The 20,625-nt window shown below is 40.0% G+C and overlaps 1 protein-coding gene across 1 annotated transcript in view; it reads right to left on the bottom strand.

The window, feature by feature from the left end:
- Window positions 1-3,369, bottom strand: part of glis1b (GLIS family zinc finger 1b) — a 52,639-nt gene extending 49,270 nt beyond the window's left edge. The window contains exon 1 of the mRNA XM_030727238.1: window positions 3,354-3,369. Coding sequence (XP_030583098.1) covers window positions 3,354-3,369 — 16 coding nt within the window. The remainder of the gene's footprint in view (window positions 1-3,353) is intronic.
- Between the last annotated feature and the right edge of the window lie 17,256 nt (window positions 3,370-20,625).

The following is a 20,625-nucleotide window of genomic DNA, read 5'->3' as shown; positions in this document are numbered from 1 at the left end:
CCAGCCTTTAATAAAAAAATACAGATTCATACCAGGTGGTCCAATAAATATAATAAGGAATATAAAACAATGCTCCTTACTCTGTTTCATAATACTAATGCTTGCAGGAAAAATGTAATGTAAAATTTAATGTAAATTCATTAAAACTAGAAAAGATAATTATCTAAAAACAATGATAATTTGTCTTAAGATTGCTTTGTAATAACAGGCTGAAAATACATACTCTGTTTGGGAGGGCGGCCTTTTTGGATGTAGTCATGGTAAAAAAGAATGTACACCCTCTGTCACTTCTAAGGTTTTATACATCAGGACATAATAAAATATATATATAGATAGTTATATAATTAGGTAAATACAACCTGGGATAAACAACCAGAACATGACATGTTAAATCATGTCATCATTTACTAAGCCAAAAATTAAACTAAACTAAGGCAAAATGCAGAGGCACTGTGGGAAAAACTAAGTACATCCCATAATTTAGTACCTTCCGAAGATTGGTACAGAATTGCCCAAATCAAATCATATAATTATGACTGATGTCAAGAATTCTGAGAATTGCTACAACAAAACTAACACCACACTTCGATGCACTGGCAAAAATAACACTGTTCCCACTAAAAGTAAATGTAATGCCTTTTTTATGTTTTATATGTATGCATCTGGCAGCACAGTGACGCAGTGGGTAGCACTGCTGCCTCACAATTAGAATACTATCTGGGTTCGATTCCACCTTGGCCCAGGCCTCTCCCTCTCTCTGTGTGGAGTTTGCATGTTCAACCCGTGCTTGCGTGGGTTTCCTCCGGGTACTCCGGTTTCCTCCCACATTCCAAAGTTAGGTTAATTGGGGTTAGGTTAACTGGCTAGGTGTGAATGTGAGTGTGAAAGGTTGTTTGTCTCTCTGTGTTAGCCCTGTGACAGGCTGGCGACCTGTTCAGGGTGTACCTCGCCTCTCGCCCTATGATAGCTGGGATAGGCTCCAGCCCCCCTGCAACCCTGAACAGGATAAGCGGAAGCGAATGGATGGATGGATGCATCTGGTGCTGGCCTGGTCTGTCTGTCAAATTTCAAAAAGTCAATGTGGCCCCAGAGCCAAAAAGTTTGCCCACCCCTGTTCTAGTAGCAGCTTTAGGAGCAATAACTTGAAGTAATCATTCTCTGTGTGACTTTATCGGGCTCTCACATCATTGTGGGGGAATTCTGGCTCCCTCTTCTTTACAGCATTGCTTCAGTTCATTGAGGTTTGCGGACATTTTTTTATGAACAGCTCTTTTAAGGTCCCACCACAGCATTTCAGTCAGGTTGAGGTCTGGACTTTGATTAGGTCATTGCAACACCTTGATTCTTTCCTTTTTCAGCCATTCTGTTGTAGATTTGCTGCTGTGCTTGAGACCATTGTCCTGTGTCATGACCCAATTTTGGCCAAGCTCTACTCTAGAATACTCTTCATGGTTGGCTCAATGAATGCGAGGTGCCCAAGGTCCTGTGGCTGTGAAACAAGCCCAAATCATCACCCCTCTACCATCATGCTTAACAGCTGGTATGAAGTGTTTGTGCTGAGATGCATCCGGCTGCTGCTGCTACCCTCTTAATTTCTGTGTAAGGAATAAGGGTATACTTAATGTTTCACATACTGTTTCTGCATTTTGGCTTAGTTTTTGCTAAATACATAAAGTCACTGTGAAATATGCAAAGTTTTTTGTTCGTTTGAGGTTGTATTATTTAATTTTAAGACCTGGTAAGGAGGAGCAAATGATTTTTTTTTATTATATTATGTCCTGATAGGTAAAAACCTTAGAACTGAAAGAGGGTGCACTTTCTTTTTTACCATGACTCTTTATCCACTTGGATAAGTATTTATTGCCAGACATCAGAGTCTTACTTGATTTTACAACTATTTTCCAAAATACCAAGCCTTCTATTAGGACTGAATACTTTTTAAAACATGATGTGTGTATAGGAAAACATTTTATATTTATCTGCTGAAGTTTTTGTGTGGCTGAAGGTGTTAAGGTGTTTTTTCTCAATAAATAAAAAACTGTGCAGAAAAACATTCAACAGTCTATTAACATAGATGCCCCTGTTTTTAACTCTACATTGACAAACCCAATTTTGGAAATGCTGGCCCTTGATCTTCAGCCTATCAGGGGGCACTGCATTAAAAACAGGCATGGAAATCACTGCATGGGCTCAGGAACACTTCCAGAAATCACTGTATGTGAACACAGTTCACTGTGCCATTCACAAATACAGGTCCAAGCTCCGTCATGCAAAGAAGAAGCCATGTGAGAACAAATTCCAGAAACGCTGCAGTCTTCTCTGGACCAAAGATCATTTAAAATGGACTGATACAAAGTAGCAAACTGTTCTGTGGTCAGATGAATCGAAATCTGAAATTCTTTTTTGGAAAACATGGGCACCACATCCTCTCGACTAAAGAGGAGACGGACTATCTGGCAACATTCCTCCCTGGAGAGTCCAGCATCTTGGAAGTTTATGGTCTGTTGTTAAAAGAAGAGTGAATGCTACACAGTGGTAAATATGATCTTGTACCAACTTTTTTGATACGTGTTGCTGCCATCACATTCAAAATGACCTTGTTTTTTTTTTAATATGGTCCATTTTCTCAGTTTAAGCACTTCATATGATTTCTATGTTCTATTGTGAATAAAATATAGTTTTATAAGATTACATTTTGTTTTTATACAGGATCCCAACTTTTTCAGAACTGGGGGGTTGTACATCAGGCAGGGCTAATTTGTTTTTTAGCCAACTGGAGCATGAAACAGCTGTAAACACAAAACAGACGAAGGCAGAAATTGTCTTTTTATATATATTCAGCATATGTGCAAGAATTACCATCCATTTGGAGGTTTTACTTTGTTACCACCGGATGAAGGTAAGACTAACATTCACTCTCCTTCTAGCTCCATTTTTGATCACCAGCAGCTCATGAAAGAAATTCCTTGCTAGTCTCAAGATCTTGAAAAAGAAGGCAACTGGACTTCTTTAAGTTTTTGAAGACATTTTACCTCTCATCCAAGATGTTTCTTCAGTTCTAAAACTAAAAGGTGGAGAGTTCTAGGTATTTAAACCATTGTGGGGTTGTCCCCTTTGTCGAAGTCAGAGCACTCCCCACTGCACTGCACAGCATACTGCACATGTTGCTTAGCTTGTGTTTGGGAGTTTTGGCCTTGGGATGCACCAGTTTTTGTCTTAGGTTGTGGCTGGGTCTGAAGTTCACTGGGATGTCATGCTTGGAGAAAATTCTCCTGAGTTCCCCTAACAAACCTGCTACATAAGGGAAGACAATGTTGTTCCATTTGTCACTTTATTTCTAGTTGGTGTCTGACCTTCTTTCTTGTGCATCTTTGCTGATATGATGAAAGCTCAGTTGGGATAATCACATTTTAAGAGCTTTCTTTACACACATGTGTGTTCCTTTTCTTTCCCCTTTGCGTTACAGGTAACGTTTTCCGCCTGGTGTTGCAGGATCCTGATCCCCCCAAGTTTATGTTCTAGTGGACGGTGGGAGTCAAAGAGTAGGTACTGGTCTGTGCATGTGGTCTGTATAATGTTGAGGCTTCCATCTTCCGCAGTGAGCACAGCATAGTCCAGGAAAGGTAACCTATTAACCTTGGTATCTTTCCTGATGAACTTTATGTTTTAATCCCATTTAGCAGTTTGTTTGCTTTGTTTGTTCCAATTTGTGTTCTTTCAGCAGAAGTTACAAATACATACAGATATTTAAGTTCCTGTGGGGTTATCTAGGAGTTTGCATGAGATTTCATGGGAGTATTGGACAAAAGAGCCCATTTCCTTGCTCATGTATAGCTAGGCAAGAATATTTCCTAAAAGATGTAAAATATATACATATATATTATACATATATATTGAAATAAATAAACCATTTTGATCTTGCGCCTGCGTCCAATAGTTATATCCAAGTGTTGTTTAAGTAGTCCTGTATCCAAGTGTTGCAACTAAGTGGACTCGGGTGTCTCGATACCAAAGACACCTTCTGAGTTTCTCCAGGACATTAAAGTCAAAGTGTTTCATGAGTGTTAAAGGTCTTGATCCTCTCACTGCAGGGACTTAGCGCTCCAGTGATTTAGAGCTTTGTGACACTAACAGAATCAGTCATGCTCTGGTTGGGAGAAACAGCAGGCTCCTCAGCCATATGGTGGCTTGGACAGAATCCAATACTAAAATCAGTTTATATTGAATGTGCTATGGTAATTCAGTGTAGAGCATTTCATTATGTGTTAGAGCCTAGTTTGATCAGGAGGTGAAAGCCAGATCGAGCATCGGGGACTGAGGTGAAATGTAAGACATCCAACAGGAATGACAGATGAAGAGTGTGCGCGAATGAAAGCGTGAGCGACTTTGAGAGAAAGAGACAGAGATTATGCAGAGTTTATGGCTGGTCTGTTGAGCAAGGCAGCTATGCATCATACTTTACATTCCTTTGGCTCTGGGGCTGAATTTTTTTTATGTTATGTTCTGAAAAACACTTGAGAATGAGAAATGTGTGTCTGTTTAATCCATTAATATAGTTAAGAGACACAAAGAAAAGGCATCCAGTGGAGTTTTGGACTCAACAGAGTGTGAGTGAGGAGCCTATATGGCTTTTACACAAGCTCACAGGCAATGCAGCAGTTAAATGGAAGAACACAGAAATGCGCCAGCAAGGAACAAGGGCAATGTCAAAATCTGAAAATATTAAACCGGTATGGAAGTATCAAAGCCTGCAGTTCCTCAAAATGGCTACTTGAAGCTGGCGTCAAAAGCCAATTAATCCCCACATATTCTAATTTTAAAATGACCAGACATAAACACATTTACAGCCTGGAACAAAAATATTTTTGTTCTCTATAGCAATGTTTCCCTTTCGTGTTTTTTGTGCTTCATTTGTTTAAATTATATTGAGGCTTATGCATCACTGGGGGCATGACCAGACTGACTGATGGTTGCTGACACAGGCAGCAGTAGCTATTTGCTGAGCTTCACCTCAGTTAATTTGTGCTATTGCACTGAAACTTTTTTAATGCAAATATCTGACAAACATTATGTCTTTCTGTGAGGTTAAGTACTCTAACAGCCCATAGAAGAAGCACATGCTCCAGTCTGGGTAAATGAAATTCCAAAAATGTAGGTCCAATTCACACTGACTTAGAAACCAGCCAGTGACCCCCCCAGGCAACCACCGGGCGCTGGAGAAAAGTGCGTACTCCATGGATGTTTGCCAAATTGTTGCTGGAGGCTGATGGGAGTCACTAGTGTGAAATTTGCTACAAAGAAGTGCACGGTGCTGCACTGCAAAACATCTCTGTGATTGCTTTGGTTGGCCAGCAGGTTGCAGGGGTCTAGCCAGAAAAAATTCACAGCCCGGTGGTATCAGAGGATCGGATGACCACTGTGTGTAGGAAGACGGGGATGGGGGTTCCCCTTGCTATCGCTTGCTAGTGCTAATAGTTGGGCCTGCTTGCTAATTGTGTTAATGTGTTAATAGCGTTCAGTTCTGAAAGCGAGCCGGTGAAATTCTCAGCCCGGCGCCAGAGTACCTCAGACCTGCACAGTGCCAGGTCATCAACCGCTGGCTTGACTTGGGTTGATGGGGTTGTATGGAAGACACCGACTTGGCTGCAAACACTTACAGTAGTAAGGCACGACTTTTACTTAAGGCAAATGTTCTCTATTTCCGGTTTGCATCACACTTTTAAGATTCACTGCAGCTCAGAGAACAAATAATGAGTGTTTGCAGACAAGTAGAGATCTTTCATGCAAACTCTGCTATCAAACAAGTCAATCACAAGGAGGTTTTTGATGTAGCACTCTATTTGTGGCCATTTTTTACCCACTGATATTCAGCAATTGCTCAGCCTCTGGTTAGGGAATACACATTTTTCCATGGCGACTGGCTGTTGCCAGGGATTTGGCAAATGGTCTTTAGGCCTCTGTGTCTGCCATCTACGGATGCACCATGCTGACCAGGCTCCTTAGTGTTAGCTCATTTTCACTCTCATCAAAATATCATTACTTCTGGTGCCAAAAAAAGAAAAAACAAGCAAACAAACAAAATAAAAAAAAAGAAAAAACAAGGTGGTGACAGCCAAAATGTTAAAACTGAAACTTTAAAACAGGACTTCATTAATCAACAGAATGTTTTTTCTATATTAAATATAGAAAAAATATGTTTGTCCAAAAGGAAACTCCACACCTTAGGTTGAACTTAATCTATCAAAATCCCACTACGGAAACTGAGTCTAGTATTGTGTCCAATCCTGTTACGTACTTTATATGAAGCACGGTGGGATGGTCCTCTGATATACACACTTGCAAACATTCAGGCCCAATTAGGAGTGATGCTGTAAGGCCGTGAGAGGAGGGAAGCAGGAGCAGAGAGAAAGGCAAAAAGAAAGAGGCAGGGCAGTGCCAGAACCACTAGGGGCAAGTGTTGTTTTCAGTACGAAGAACATGTACAGATGTGCTGGCTCATCCCAACAAAGAGCCACTGATGTTAGCATTGCGAACTAAAGACAGAGGCACAAATAAGGAGTCTATTGTTATCTGTCTCTTAAGACACCACCCCTAAAAAGAAAAAATAAATGTCTCTTCTGGGAACGACAAGAAACAGACTGTCTTCATAACAATGTCTAATAATACTCTGTTACTTTCTTCTGTTCCATAAATGTCATCACATGGTTTCTATTGCTCAATCTGCCTCCTGTATAATTAAAGTACCACGTTCCCTTCAGTGCACATCACTAAAGAATGGCAGTAAACCGAGGAGCTCACTGAGATGTATAAGAGAGGAAATAAGACTAAAGGAGCCAACACGTATGCTCCATTGAATGTGAATACATGAACTAATCACTCAAATAAGACTGCAATTATAAATGGATAAACGTGGTTATTGGAGAACTTGTTTTGGGACGTGTTTGATTATTTTTTTGGCTGAGGATGTGGAGAGAAATAAGGTTCCAGTCACCCCCACACTATGCCTGTTCTGATGTCATCCATTTGTCATGCTTCCTCATTTAAAAAAAAAAAAAAAAAAAAAAAAAGCATCCCTTGGGAACACAGCACACAAAGTTATAAAGATCAGATGCATTGTGATCGTGAGTGGAAAGGGCTTTTTAATCCTTTCCCTGCTGATTAATGTAGCCACTGTGGCCATGGAGGTTGAACATGAAGACAATAGACAGGAACAATGAATGAATGCAGACTCGATAATTCTTATAATTAGGGCACGACTCACTCTTTAGTGGAAGGTTGTGGTCACTGTGACTGTGATTACACTGATTGTTAAATACGCTTCACATAACTGGATGAATTTCACGTAGGGGATCAGGGCCAGTTAGGGTGCGCTGTAACTGTACACCTATTCAGTCTGCCTCCGGGGCTGATGATCAGAGTCATGCTCAAGTTCAGCAGTGTTGTGCCTTGGCTAAAAAACTCTCGCCTGACCTCAGTGACTAATAAATGACTAATAAAGCAGAGCAGACATATGTCTTCAATCAAACAGAACTTAATCCTACTGAAACAACATGACTATTATTCCAAGATACTCCATTATGACTGCATTACCATACAAAGCATTCCAATCTATACAGTACTAAAAGGATCAAACCACATCATTACATAGTTTAAAGTCTGTGTTGCTGTCTCTCTATATGAATCTCTCTCCCTCTGACTCAGTTTAGAGTCCTTGTTTCTCTACAGACAATACTAGTCGGCCATCTGATCAACAGATGGTCTGGACAGGATTATTAAGTGTAATTGGTGGTAATCTGGGGTGATTTTTTATTTTGGTGACACTTCATTTTCTATAATTCTCGCCTCTCCCTTTTAAGTCACCTAAGCACCGTGTTAAGTGCCAGAATGAGACTGCACTTGTGCCAGCGTTTAATGCGTTCAAGTCTTTAGAGACATGCAGGCCTCAATGAAAAGCAGATGTGAAGATGGATAGAGGGTTTAAGAAGAGGAAAGGGGAGCGATCAGAGGTATACTGTACTTAAAGCAGGGGGAGGCTGCTGAAGGGGTGTCAGAGAGGGAAATGGGATGTGAGGAGTGTGATGCAAACATCTGAACCCAAGGTACAACAAGCTGCCAAAACCGCAAGACAGATGCCTCTGGAAATCCAGTGTGACACCTCAACTGGCCCCACTTTGGCACCATAAATCATAACATTCAGCGCATAAACAGTTAATAATGATCATTTTATTCCTGTCTGCCCCAACACCACCACCTGCCATGGTTCTCCCCCATCATTCCCGTTTCAACACGAGACAGGTCAGCACATATGAGTGAGCGTCGACAGACTGTGGGTCTTTGTGGTGGGATGCTCTGGTTGTGCGTGTTGTCCAGTGCAGATGTTGTGTATTAGGGTCCAAAGCCTTTCCTGGCTTCTCAGAATCTCATAACTCATGTCTATATTTGTGTCTGCGGCATAGGCCCGGAACTTATTTGTTTGCTTAGTAATGGATGTATGATTGAAAACCTGAGGGCATAAGTAAATGAAAAATAACAACGTCTAGGGAGGAAGCTCCTCTTAAAGCAGGTGCGGAGTGAGGGAAGAAGAAAAATTCTATTAAATTACTGGTGGAGCACAGAAATGTCAGTGTTTTCGTAGCAAGATTACAAGTACCAGGAGACATGAGAAGTTTCAGGAGGATAAAATCAATTGGTTCTGGCTGATTTTAGCCACTCAGAAACCAGGTATCTTTGTTTGTCCCTGTTTTCTCATGGTCAACTTAGTCACATAACACCCCTAGATTACATGCGTTAAAGTCAAATGCAAAGGTTCAACCTCAGAGTGAAGAGAAGAGGAACTCCAGAGGCTCTAGAGGCATCCAGCTGCAAACTTTGACTATGTCTGAGCAAAGAACAAAAATTCTTTACATCAGTCATATTAAGAAATTATTAGTACAATGCAAGTAAAAACTGAAAAACAGCACTTTGTGGATATGGCTGGTTCAGTGACGTGCGGTGAGGGTCGTGACTGGTGAGGCACTGACGTCATCACATCAGATTTACAAACATATAGCTTATTCACCATTTGATTGGCAACAGTTGTTTTGTTTAACATTAACATAGTCTGAAGCAAACCTTTTAGCTCCGGTGTTGGTCTTCCTTTAATTATTATCTTCTGCTTCGATTGAAAGTCCAGTTTAGAAAATTCTTTCAGTTGAGTTATGTAATCTTCAATGTTGAACATAAGGCCAAGCAACAGGAAAAACTAACTGGCCTTGCTAACTGTTTATGGTAGCTTGCCGCCGAGGAGTCGTAGAGTCCCTGGGATCACCAGCGCCCCCTACCATGAGGCACGAGAACTGCGTGCCTCACCTAGTGTCTCTTCGCAGCAGTTTCATGATCGCTCAACACAAGAATGCATTACACACACATACAGTTGTTAATGAAAAAAACAAAAAAAAACTGTGCATTATATACACCAGCTAAAATATAGAAATTTAGTTCATATAGTAAAAGTGTTAGAACATTTTAATAGCCACATGCAAAGGGAAAGTAATCCGGTCTCACTGCATAGCATGCCAGCACAGTTAGTAGTCATTGGCAATGACTATACTGAGCCGCACCACGGATTGCGCAATCCGTGGTGCGGCTCGCCGGGCTGGTGCCTCACCGTTCGTCTCTTAGTATTTGACCGGCAAATGCGAAAATTCAGCGATTTTGAAAAAACGAATCTAAAAATGGTGTAGTTAAATGGAAAAGAACTTTAAAATACAAATCACTGAATGAATATAACCATTTAATTTATTTTTTAATTTTATATTTCCACGATGACAGGTGAGGCCGTGCCTCACCTGCCTCCCCTGACTGCACGTCACTGGGCTGGTTGTTCCTCTGGGTGCCTGCAGAGTTTTAAGCCATGCTGATAAATGCAGTGGCTGATAAATGATTAGCTCTGCTGTCTTTAAGAGAAGAGAGAACATGTTGTGGGAAGCAGAGGTCCTCATAATGCCAGGCTCTTCAAATGGAGCAGTGCTAACCGCAGTCATGAACACAAACAAATAGTTGGCAGCCAAAAACCCACCATCTTCATCCCCACCAACCTACCCCACCCACCCCATTCCAGTGCCAGCCTTTGCACCAGCCAAGTCCCAAAGACCAACTACTTTGGTCTTTGCTAAAAGAGTCATTCAAAACCCAAACAGGAGAGAAAGCTTTAGGATTATGTGACTCTACGTACACAGACCTATCTCTCATTATTCTTTTTATATGTGTGAGAGACAGACTCACACTGAAATGTTACAAAGGACGAAGCACTGAAAGGCTGGGATCACCCCTGATGTCATTCCACAACCTCCTACTAACCATCCTAACCAATCATTGCCTCTGCTGTACTCCCTTATTTACATAATTAAAAGTTTACACTTGTGCATGTCACCACCTGGTGGCAGCACATTGTCACTGGTGGTTCCTTCAAGGCCTTTTTTGAGAATGAAGATTGAACAGGCGATCCCTGACAGTGAAAAAAGTAAAGTCTGGGAATGGTTAAAATTCCAGATAAGTTGAATTTAAATTGCATAATATTGTGTTTGAATGTTAAATATATGGCAGAATAGCCACTAATTTAGCTCATATGTTATCAGTTTTACTGACAAAACTTTGGATGTTATTTTAAATGTGTTCATTTAAAACTAACACTTTTTAATAGAAGAAAACAATTAATTAAAAAAGGGAACATGGAATAATAACTCAGTGCACTGTTATGAAGCATAATGTGCTATAAAAATACAGTCAGTTAAAAGTTTATATTTTCTTTGCTTTGGAAACTGAGTTTTGTCATTATTGTGAGAAATGCATTACAATTTTTGTAGATGTGAAGAAATGATAGACTTGTGGTTATTTTTTTAAAATGTACAAATTAATGCACTTTTTGCTCCCTTCAAACTGACACAGAGACCAAGCCACAACTTTTCTCAACACTTAGATTTTCTTGTCTAAATGGATCTATCTGATTCTTAGAAAATGATTCGTTTATATTTCCAAGACCTCTAAAAGCAGGATGATTGGATTAGCACAAGCAGCAAAAACAGCATGACATCTGAACAGAAAAAGAAAATAGCTCAGCATACAGAAATCCAGACTTTAACAGGAGGACAGGTCTTATAGTGCTCTCATTGTTTGCACACTGACCTCTGAAAGGGCCACAACACCACAGCACTGATTGATTATCACAGAAATAAGCATATCTTTTGTCAAGTCAAACTCTTTTAGGACATTTGTTAATATAACAAAAATGCGCATAGTCAACAAACCACATTAAGGCCACAAGTAGCCACAACTTTCTCCTGACAATCACTATGATAACAAGATATTGCCCACAAATCTGCACACTGCCAGGATTAATCACAGACAATCACAGAGTTTTACAAGGAGCGCTGAGCCAAACCACATCCTATAATTTGACAGAGAAGCCACATAAATGTAAAGGCCAAACAGTGCACGAAGCATCAGCGAGGACTGGAGACCGACTTGATCGACCAGCAAACTGACAAATCGTGATTCACTTGGCTGGCAGACCTGACAGGGACGCCTGGCTTAGTGACAGACACCTTTACAAGGCTGGTGAACAACATGGCCCCGGAGTTTGGCCAGGAGTGCTGAAACCTCGGCATGGGATCAGGAGGTGCTTCAAAGCCAGACAAGAGGTGGCTCTGTTTGGGGAAGCAGCAGTAAATACTGGCAGGGTGATGTAGCCAGTCCAGAGGTTTGGGACTGACGAGCGCTCGAAGTACCACACCCTAAGAAAAAGCATTTAATGTGTGTCTGGTATACTTCTTAGTAGAATCAGGTTATTATTTTGAACAACTGAACATAAATAGTCTTACAAAGTACTTTAAAATGTTTTAAATCAGCGGTTATTTGAAAGGCTTTACATTCCACACCTCTGTAGGTAAAGGCTATTTTTGAGTGCCCGTGATTTTGTATGTGTGTTTGTTTGAGTTCACTCATGAGAATAACCAGTGTATAAATCTGCCATAAAAAATAAACATTTTGATTTAGTGCAGAAGTTGCGTTTTCCTCCTTAAACAATAGGCCTCAGTTTGTCTGTGTACCCACTGAAGTCGTATCAAAACACAGCAGAAGTCCCTGTGAAACTATATTGAAATCAGATCCGTTTCGTCAAACATCAGCATGAACCTCCACTTGTTGTAATAGCACAATAAATCAGTGGTGTTGAGAATGCCTGGCCTAAGAAGGTAACTTTAGACAAACACACATCATTTGATTTGAAGGCTTTATTTGAATGTTGAAATGTTTTGCATGGATTCCAACAGGAAAACAAAAGACAGATTCATGTCAGGTTCTTTTTTCTGTAATATAACATTTTAGACAGATTTATAGAATCAAACCTTTCTTTATATCATGATGCAATAACCTCAAGTTACTAAAATGACAATAAAACTTAAGACAGAAAAAAGCCTGTACTGACTATAATACGAGATTTGTAATTACTTTCATATTTTGCATATTAAGTTAGTATACTGGATGATGAACATGATTATTTTTTTATTACTAACATGATTTACATATTTGTATATTATGATTACGTTCTGAAACTATGTCAAGACTAAAATAGCTTGACTACTTTAGAGTGGGTTACTAGGCATGTGCTGTTACTCACTATGTAGAAGAGACAACGATCAAGTAGTTAAAAAGATGGACAACAGAAGAGAGGAAAAATGTTGCCTGGTCTAAGGAGTCTTGAATTTTGCTGTGACATTAGATGGTAGGGTCAGAATTCAGCATAAACCACACAAAAGCATGGACCCATCCTCCCTTATCAATGGTTAGGCTAGTGGTGGTGGTGTAAAGGTGTGGGGAATATTTTCTCAGCATACTTTGGGCCTTTTAGTACCAGCCACAGCCTTCCTGAGTATTGTTGCTAACCATGTCCGTACCTTTATGAACACAGTGTAGCCACCTGCTGATGACTGCTTCTACCAGGATAATGTGCCGTGTCACAAAGCTCAGATCATCTCAAACTGGTTTCTTGAACATGACAGTGAGTTCACTGTAATCAAATAACCTCCACAGTCACCAGAGCTAAATCCAATAGAGCACCTTTGGGATGTGGTGGAATCGGAGATTCACATCATGGGTGTGCAGCCAACAAATCTGCAGCAACTGTGTGATGCTATTGTGTCAATATGGACCAAAATCTCTGAGGAATGTTTCCAGCACTTTGTTGAATCTTTGCCACAAAGAATTAAGACTGTTCTGAAAGCAAAAGGGGGCCAAACCCAGTACTAGCAAGGTGACCAGTGAGTGTATAATCAGATTGTTCACGAATTTGTAAAGGGATGTGCTCTGAGAAATTACTGCACCTTTGTCAGTAGGCCATGTTACCTAATGGCAATCTTGTAGTATCAAATTATTTTAAAAACAAATTAAACCAACTGTTGTGCATTTCCAAACATCTGAGTTAAACAGTAACATGCTGATGTTTAGCACAGTTCCTGAAAAATGCTCACCATTTTGCTTGGCATGTTAGCAAGCTGCAGTACAGCTGAGAAAAGTTGTAACTGGAAGCTTTTATAAAGCAAATTAATCATACAAAGTGATAATGGTGCAAGAGGAAATCATAGAGGAAACATTAACATCTGGTCCAAATTTCATGGCAGTCTATTGAACAGTTTTCTATACATTTTATTGAAAAGTACAGTAAACCTCATGTCAAATCAGAAGCTTAAAAGGTTAATTAGCACAAATTACAAAGGAATCTCAAATTGAAGATTTAGGGAGAATCACCGTTTTTTTTTTTTTTTTCTGGAAACACGGGCATCTGTTAATTTCAAGGGAATCGGTTCAGAACTTTTAGACACATTTCAGTGTGGAGCAAACCTACCTTAAACCAACCTAAATTAAAGTCATGTAAGTAATCTCAGGTATGAAAGCATCCTTTTCCAGAACAGCCAGATAATATGCTGCTTTGTTAGCTTCAGTGATCCCTCTTGTGCCAGCGGCCTCTTCATTATGGCCCGAGAGGCTGTCAGTACAAACCTCACAGTACTCCTTCAGTCCTCTTCAGCCAGCACCCAATATTTACAAGCAAGCCCAGATCTGTGAGAGAATTCGATTGAACACAGATGGCAGGAAATTCCTTGGAAATGACAGTGGCCAAACTCAACCACACAACATGAAAGTATCTCCATGTTGCAGAGGCATCGAGGACCTTCTGATAGACACTATCTCCTCTTCTCGCCCAGCGCCACTCCCTGCCATTGATTACAGTTTGACAAAAGAAGAGATTTATATGACTTCTGTAAAACAAGTAATCAATTTGCAGCAATTACTGTATACTTTTAATGGTTTAGAGGCAGCAGTGGGGGAGAAATAAATGAATAGTTAGGAAAAGGTCTGGAGGAAAACTCCCTTGATGGTCGGTGGTCCAACTGAGAGGTTGAACTTAAGTGTTGGTAATTAGATCACATTTGGATGGAGCAACATTTGAAAATGATTATTCTGTTACCTACACACAGTGCACATAACCTTCTGTTATTCTCAGAGGGGATGCTAGTTGTTTAAAACGAGGGCCAAACCAGATGTTTTGGGAACCAAAAGAGGAATCCGATTTCACTTCCTACTTCTTTCTAACTTTTTGTTGTTGTAGCGCAGGAAGAATAATGGAATGTTGCTTTGTGAAAAGGATATGTTCAAAGCATGCATAGTAATTGCTTTGGCTTTTGAAGTTTCTGGTTAAAGCTGGGGTCACTGCTCCTCCACAGTGTCCACAGTGAATATTAGCTACAGTCAAGATGACTGGGCTTCGAGTCAGCTCGAAAATGCAGCTCTCCGAGGAAAAGGAGGGGTGTCTTTTTAAAGTGTGCAATTTGCTTTGACAGCAGAAACACTTAGGCACAGCCTTATTTGTGATTTGATTGCTGGAGTATGTTAGTAAGCTGACTAATAAAATACCATTATGATGCTCCATAATATGAGATAACCCAGCTGTGCTTAATTAATTAACTAACTTTGGCTAAAAGGGTTTATTTTGCAGTTGTGGGCACTTTTGACACACAAAACCAAAACGACTAATATTCTGTAAAACTGAGGAAATGTGCTATTGCACAGCTGTGTCCCACCAAAGGACATTAACACAGCTAAATAATGACCATAACCTGGCCTGGGGACCTCCTCCTCCTAGACTCAGAGGGCACCATAGAATTGGGGTTTTCATAAATATACAGAATAAATAAGAGCGGGCCCCAGGTTTTCCACTGAGCAAACCTGTGTTGAATTTCAAACCACACATACCTAAGGAAGTCAGCAATACCGTTGTTTTATTGTGTGGGGAGTCCTCATTCACCAATGGCTTTGGCATTGAAGACCACCCCCCTCACAACCACACACGCACACAGACTCGCAAAACAGAGAGCATACAGAGGCAGGAGCACGCACTCTAAGTAACTTGAGATGGACAGTCCAGCAGACATTATATATCACAGAAACATCAAACAATTTTCCACAATGCCGCTGTGAGGAGGATGAAGGGGCTGCAGTTCAATCAACCCCTCATCTACAACCTCAGGAAGAGCCCACTGTTAGCCAGCCCTTGAAAAGTGAAGGCATGACTCCTGAGCCCCCACGGTTACAGGGACTAAGGCACAGTGGGGCCCATTAAAACCCCAAAATGGCACCAAGTGACACCTATGGAAACACATTTAATCTTGTGTGGTGTGAGGTCAATACACAGGTATTTACACAGACAGGAGCCCCGCATATTGGACCAGACAGGGCCACCATCAAAGAGCTTTACGAGCAAATATATTCTCACTGCGTAAGCATTTTAGATGTCCAAGCATTGAAGGCCTACAGTGTTTTTCCTTCTCTTGTTTAATGGCTGTAATAAGATTCCTTTTGTTATGATTTCTGCTCTCGCTGCGTCCCTTCACCGTGTGAGTCAGCCGCCGGTGTGAGACGTGACTTTTGTAAAATTATTTGGGAGTAGCAACCTATAACTCCAGCTGAATGTGGATCAGTCCAAAAAAACATTCAGCAACATCAAAATAGGAGTGCATAAAGAGGGATTCACATGACTGAGTTTTGTGTAATTAGGAGAAGTGTGTATCCTGATGCAAAGATGTGGTGCACGAGGACATGAAAGCACTTGCAACAAAAGACAGCACACATCATATATCTCCTACAGACTCACAATGCTATGTAAGAGAACAATAAGAACCATGGACAAAAAAAAGGAAATCAAAGTTTTAGAGTATATTTTTATTCTTATAAGCTCCATAATTTAATTGGGATTATTTTAAAATACAAGTTCTAAATTGTCCCTATGATCAATTTCGTGTTGATTTTATTTACTAGTTTATTTTCCAAGGTGTGATTTTTGTATGACGTGTACTTCATACATATTTTGTTTAATTCTTATCCATAACTTAATACCATCAGGGAGACGTTTGATCTGTCCCAAATTCATTCATAAGTTCTGACCACAAACATACAATCAGAATCATGAAGAAACACATACATACTCTAGCTTCACCGACAATAAGAACAAGGAATCCTGCAGCAGATGGTATGAATCCCACAGAGACCTGCTCTGAACATTGTGAAGGTAGCCTGGAATTACATGAGGAGCCTGAATTGAGATGGCCTGAATCCAAAGAAAAATGACAGCCTGTACAAGACGCCTAGAGAAACAGACGTACCTAGATTTTAGATTTAGGATGTCTCATACAGAGAGGACTCATTAGGGACTGTACCACTGGTAGAACAAACTTGTGTTTGCTTTTTGTCATCAAACAACAAGATTGTTGGGGGGCTGTATATCAAGACAGTCTTTTTCCATCGTGTCAGATTATCACTTTAAATTGATTCTGTTAAAAGTAAAGGGAAAGGAAACAGAGCTTCTTTGGCCTTTTTACTTATAGCACTCAAGTTTCAATAGAACCCATTCGGTCACACAATTGTGACCCAAGTCACATGTCACAGGGGTTAATCCTTAGGCAAATAACATATGAATCAGCGCTGTATTGCGGATCATTTCCGGGTTCACGGGATGTTCTTAGCAACAAGGGAGAGATTGCTTAGTTGTTTGAGCACTATTATCAGCTACCAGTGATATCATCATTAAAATTACTTTGTATATTAGATACGCAAAGTAATTTACTTATCTTGCAACTCGTTTCGTCAGATCAGGTCACAGTGCATCACTTTCTACGCTTATGTATTGTACTGTAGTATTCATTTTCTGACATCTCCTACCTAAAAAGATCATGTAGGCAGAAGATGAATTTTTTTTCCTCCAAAATTCCTATATCGCAACCAAAGGGGATAAACTTAAAGTAACAAAAAGTAAGGAAATTTGTGTTTGGTCAATTATTTCTTTCTTGTATCGATGCTTATTGGCAATAAATCTTATACCATTGGAAAGCCTATTCATTTCTCCTTAAATGGTTAATATTTGAAAGGAAACTGAATTTGTAGGTTGAGCAGCAGAGTTGAGTGTGTGGGTTACACCCGTGAAAAATTTCCCCAGTCTTCTTGCCAATGCCAAACAGCTTATTCTGCTATTGACTCTTGTTCTGAGCTTCTGGTACCTCAGGTGCTGATCGACGAGACTACCTCCAGGATTTTGGAGTGGAGAGGCCTGACTTGTGGGATCAGCTTCAACATACTGTTCCTGCCAGAGTGACCAACACAACTGCATTGGCTGACTTGTGACAAATGCTGGTTGAAGCCATCCCACAGCAGTGGGTGACCAAGCTGGTGACCAGCATGAGGAGGAGGTTCCAGGCTGTTGTGGCTGTGCATGATTCCTGCGTTTTGCATTGGCAAAGAGGATTTGTCAAGTTTTTTCAACCAACATACTCAACTCTGCTGCTCAACCCACAAATGCATTTTCTTTACAAATGTGGAACAATTTAAAGGGAAATAAAAAGGCTTTCCAACTGTATAAGATTTATTGCCAAGAAGCATTGTTACAACAAGGAAATAATCAACCAAACACAAATTTCTCTACTTCTTGTGCCAAATTTATGTATATCCAGAATGACTCTGGGTTGGACCTACTTTAAACATGATGAATTGTGTTCATTCACACAGTTACATGGAATTATAAAATAAGAAAAAGCTTAAGTACTCCAAAAATATTTAAAATGCTTGACTCAGTTTAAATAAACTAAGAGAATCTGTTACATATTACAAATAGGGGCATATATTATGTACTGCAAAGCAAAATTATTTCAATGTGGCTATATGTTTCAGGTTTGCTGTCATGCTGCAGAAACTGTCAAATACATAAAGTTAGTGAACTGAATAAAGAAAAGAAAATCCTAAAATACCTCTAAAAAAACAGGAAGTACCAAGCTGGCTCTGAGTTTTGAGTTAATTATTAATGAACTTGAAACAGATGAACTAAAGTAAAAAGTGAAGGTCGCCAGTCGATAGCTTCTTGGGCAAGTCTTTGGTGAGAAGGAGCCTAATCCGATGATAACAAGCAGAAATAAATAAATCATTATTCATTTGAATCTTGGCTTTTGCCGTGTGGTTTGTTTGGCTGGTCTTGGCCAGAGAGCGCAAGAGTCTGAATAGAGAGGGAATCTCGAAGGACTCTGGCCTGTACCATGTGTCAAACCTTTCACATAACCTGGCATTCATTGTGAAGCTCTTTTATGAACCATAAAAAATATTCATTTCGCCCCTGACCTGTTTTCCAATATGGTCTCCAAACCCATAAAATGGTTTGCTTTTAATTTATTCTTATTTGAAGAACTTTGAAATGCAAATGTTTGTTTCCTTACACGTAAAAATTGAGAGAAGCCATCTTAAAAGAGAAATTTGATGTGAAATATGAATTCTAGCCATTTTACATCATCCCTAACATAAACATGTGGGTTCTCAGTGCAAGTCTTTTTGTGCTGTTAAATGAGTGTACTTTGGCAGGCTGCAGTGTACATATACTGATGCTTTGCCTCTCTCGCTGGGCTCCTTCATGGCTCAGAGCTCTTGTATGAGACTGGCATCTTTACAGTGGCCTAGATTGGCCATATTTTCGTGTCAAATGACAAATCTGGCCCTGTAAATGTGGATGCTGTGGTAAACTATGCATTTACATTTACAGCTAGGCCTATCAAGGGTCCGGCTAACAAGTTCCGTTGACTTTCGTCAAAGTGTGGTTTTGGGAGCTATACATTAAACATTTTTAATTGCAGCCTTTTGTCAAACCTCAAACTAGAGAACATCATTGCACAAGCTTCACTTAAAATAAAACCATTCAGTTTATAGATATTGTTGAAATTCCAACTTTTTTTTTTAAGTTGGAATAAAAAGCATCATTCTTGGGAACAATTGTGTAAGATTTATTATCCCCAGTGTATCCTGTCATTTTAAAAGTATAAAAATAAACAGAAAAATACTGGCAATTTATGCTGGATGCAAGTACTATACCATTATTACTCTGCATGAACATATGAGTACCTAGACAATGAAAACACCGCAGATTAGGGGCAGACCCATGCGGGGACTAACGTCTGGTCACCCCACAACACCAGACTGCTTGCATACTCGTAGAACTGGAGTTGCAACTACTATTTTTCTAGAAGGTTTTTTTCTCTACGCTTGTTGATCCCACATGGCCACATTTTCAGTGTAACCACCTATTTAACCAGAGCTTTATCAACAATACAAATGACTTAAAGAAACCTTTCCACTTTTTTCAGTCATGCCTGCAAACGTAACTATTTGGCCTACGGAAAATTCCCACGTGGAAAAACTGAAAAGTTTTAGTGCCACCCCAATGTTAGCAGTAGTCTCGGTTTGGCCAAAGCTGCATAGAAATGAATGAAGAATAAACTCAAATCATTTATCACATACAATTACTAACAAAACCACACGTATTTAGTTTGATTTCACAATACATTCTGCAACAACGTCGTTTTAAATAGTCGTAAAACGAGGCAGTTTCTCAATGATAGAGAGTTATAGAACAAGTAGTTATATTTATTTAAATGGGAAGTGTGCTTGGCAGCAAAACTAAGACTTTCTTAGAAACTTGGGAAGTGTGAGGAGTTGGGGAGTTGTTGAGATTACTACAATGAAATTTGATTCTGGACAAAAGGCCATGATTTATGATTATCACTTCTACCTGTATCATCTGGTAAAAATGTTCATTTTGCTTTCATCTGCTGGCAGGAAACACTGATGACGCAACCGCCAACCAGCTTAATCACAATTGAGGCCAAACGGTCAAAATCTTGGCTGTTCCGTTTATGGTTGTCAGCATAAATTGTTAGTTAGTGATTTTTCAAGTCCTGTATCATTTTACCAACAAATCCTGAAAAGCCTGTTACACAGTAGGTCTCTGTGCACCTCTGCAGAACAGCAAACACACTGTCAAACTCCATGGAGCCGAGCAGAGCGCACCGGCCTGCGTAATACTGTGGAACAAGCAGCAGGTATTTGTTAGTTAATCAGCGTTTGAATTAAGCTAGAGGCCGAGGTTGTGTTCAGGAGCAGCGGGGATGTTTTGACTAAGCCATCTCTGCAAGGGCCCGGTCATGGAGACTCCCAGCATTTGTAAAAGATTAGCGGCCTAGTCCTGATGTACTGAGCTCAGGTCATGTAAAGTGCAGGACTCGA

The sequence above is a fragment of the Archocentrus centrarchus genome, chromosome 4 (genome assembly GCF_007364275.1).
Source record: "Archocentrus centrarchus isolate MPI-CPG fArcCen1 chromosome 4, fArcCen1, whole genome shotgun sequence".
NCBI lineage: Eukaryota > Metazoa > Chordata > Actinopteri > Cichliformes > Cichlidae > Archocentrus > Archocentrus centrarchus.
Note: the sequence above shows the minus strand (reverse complement) of the source record. Positions and strands in the feature narration are given on the sequence as shown.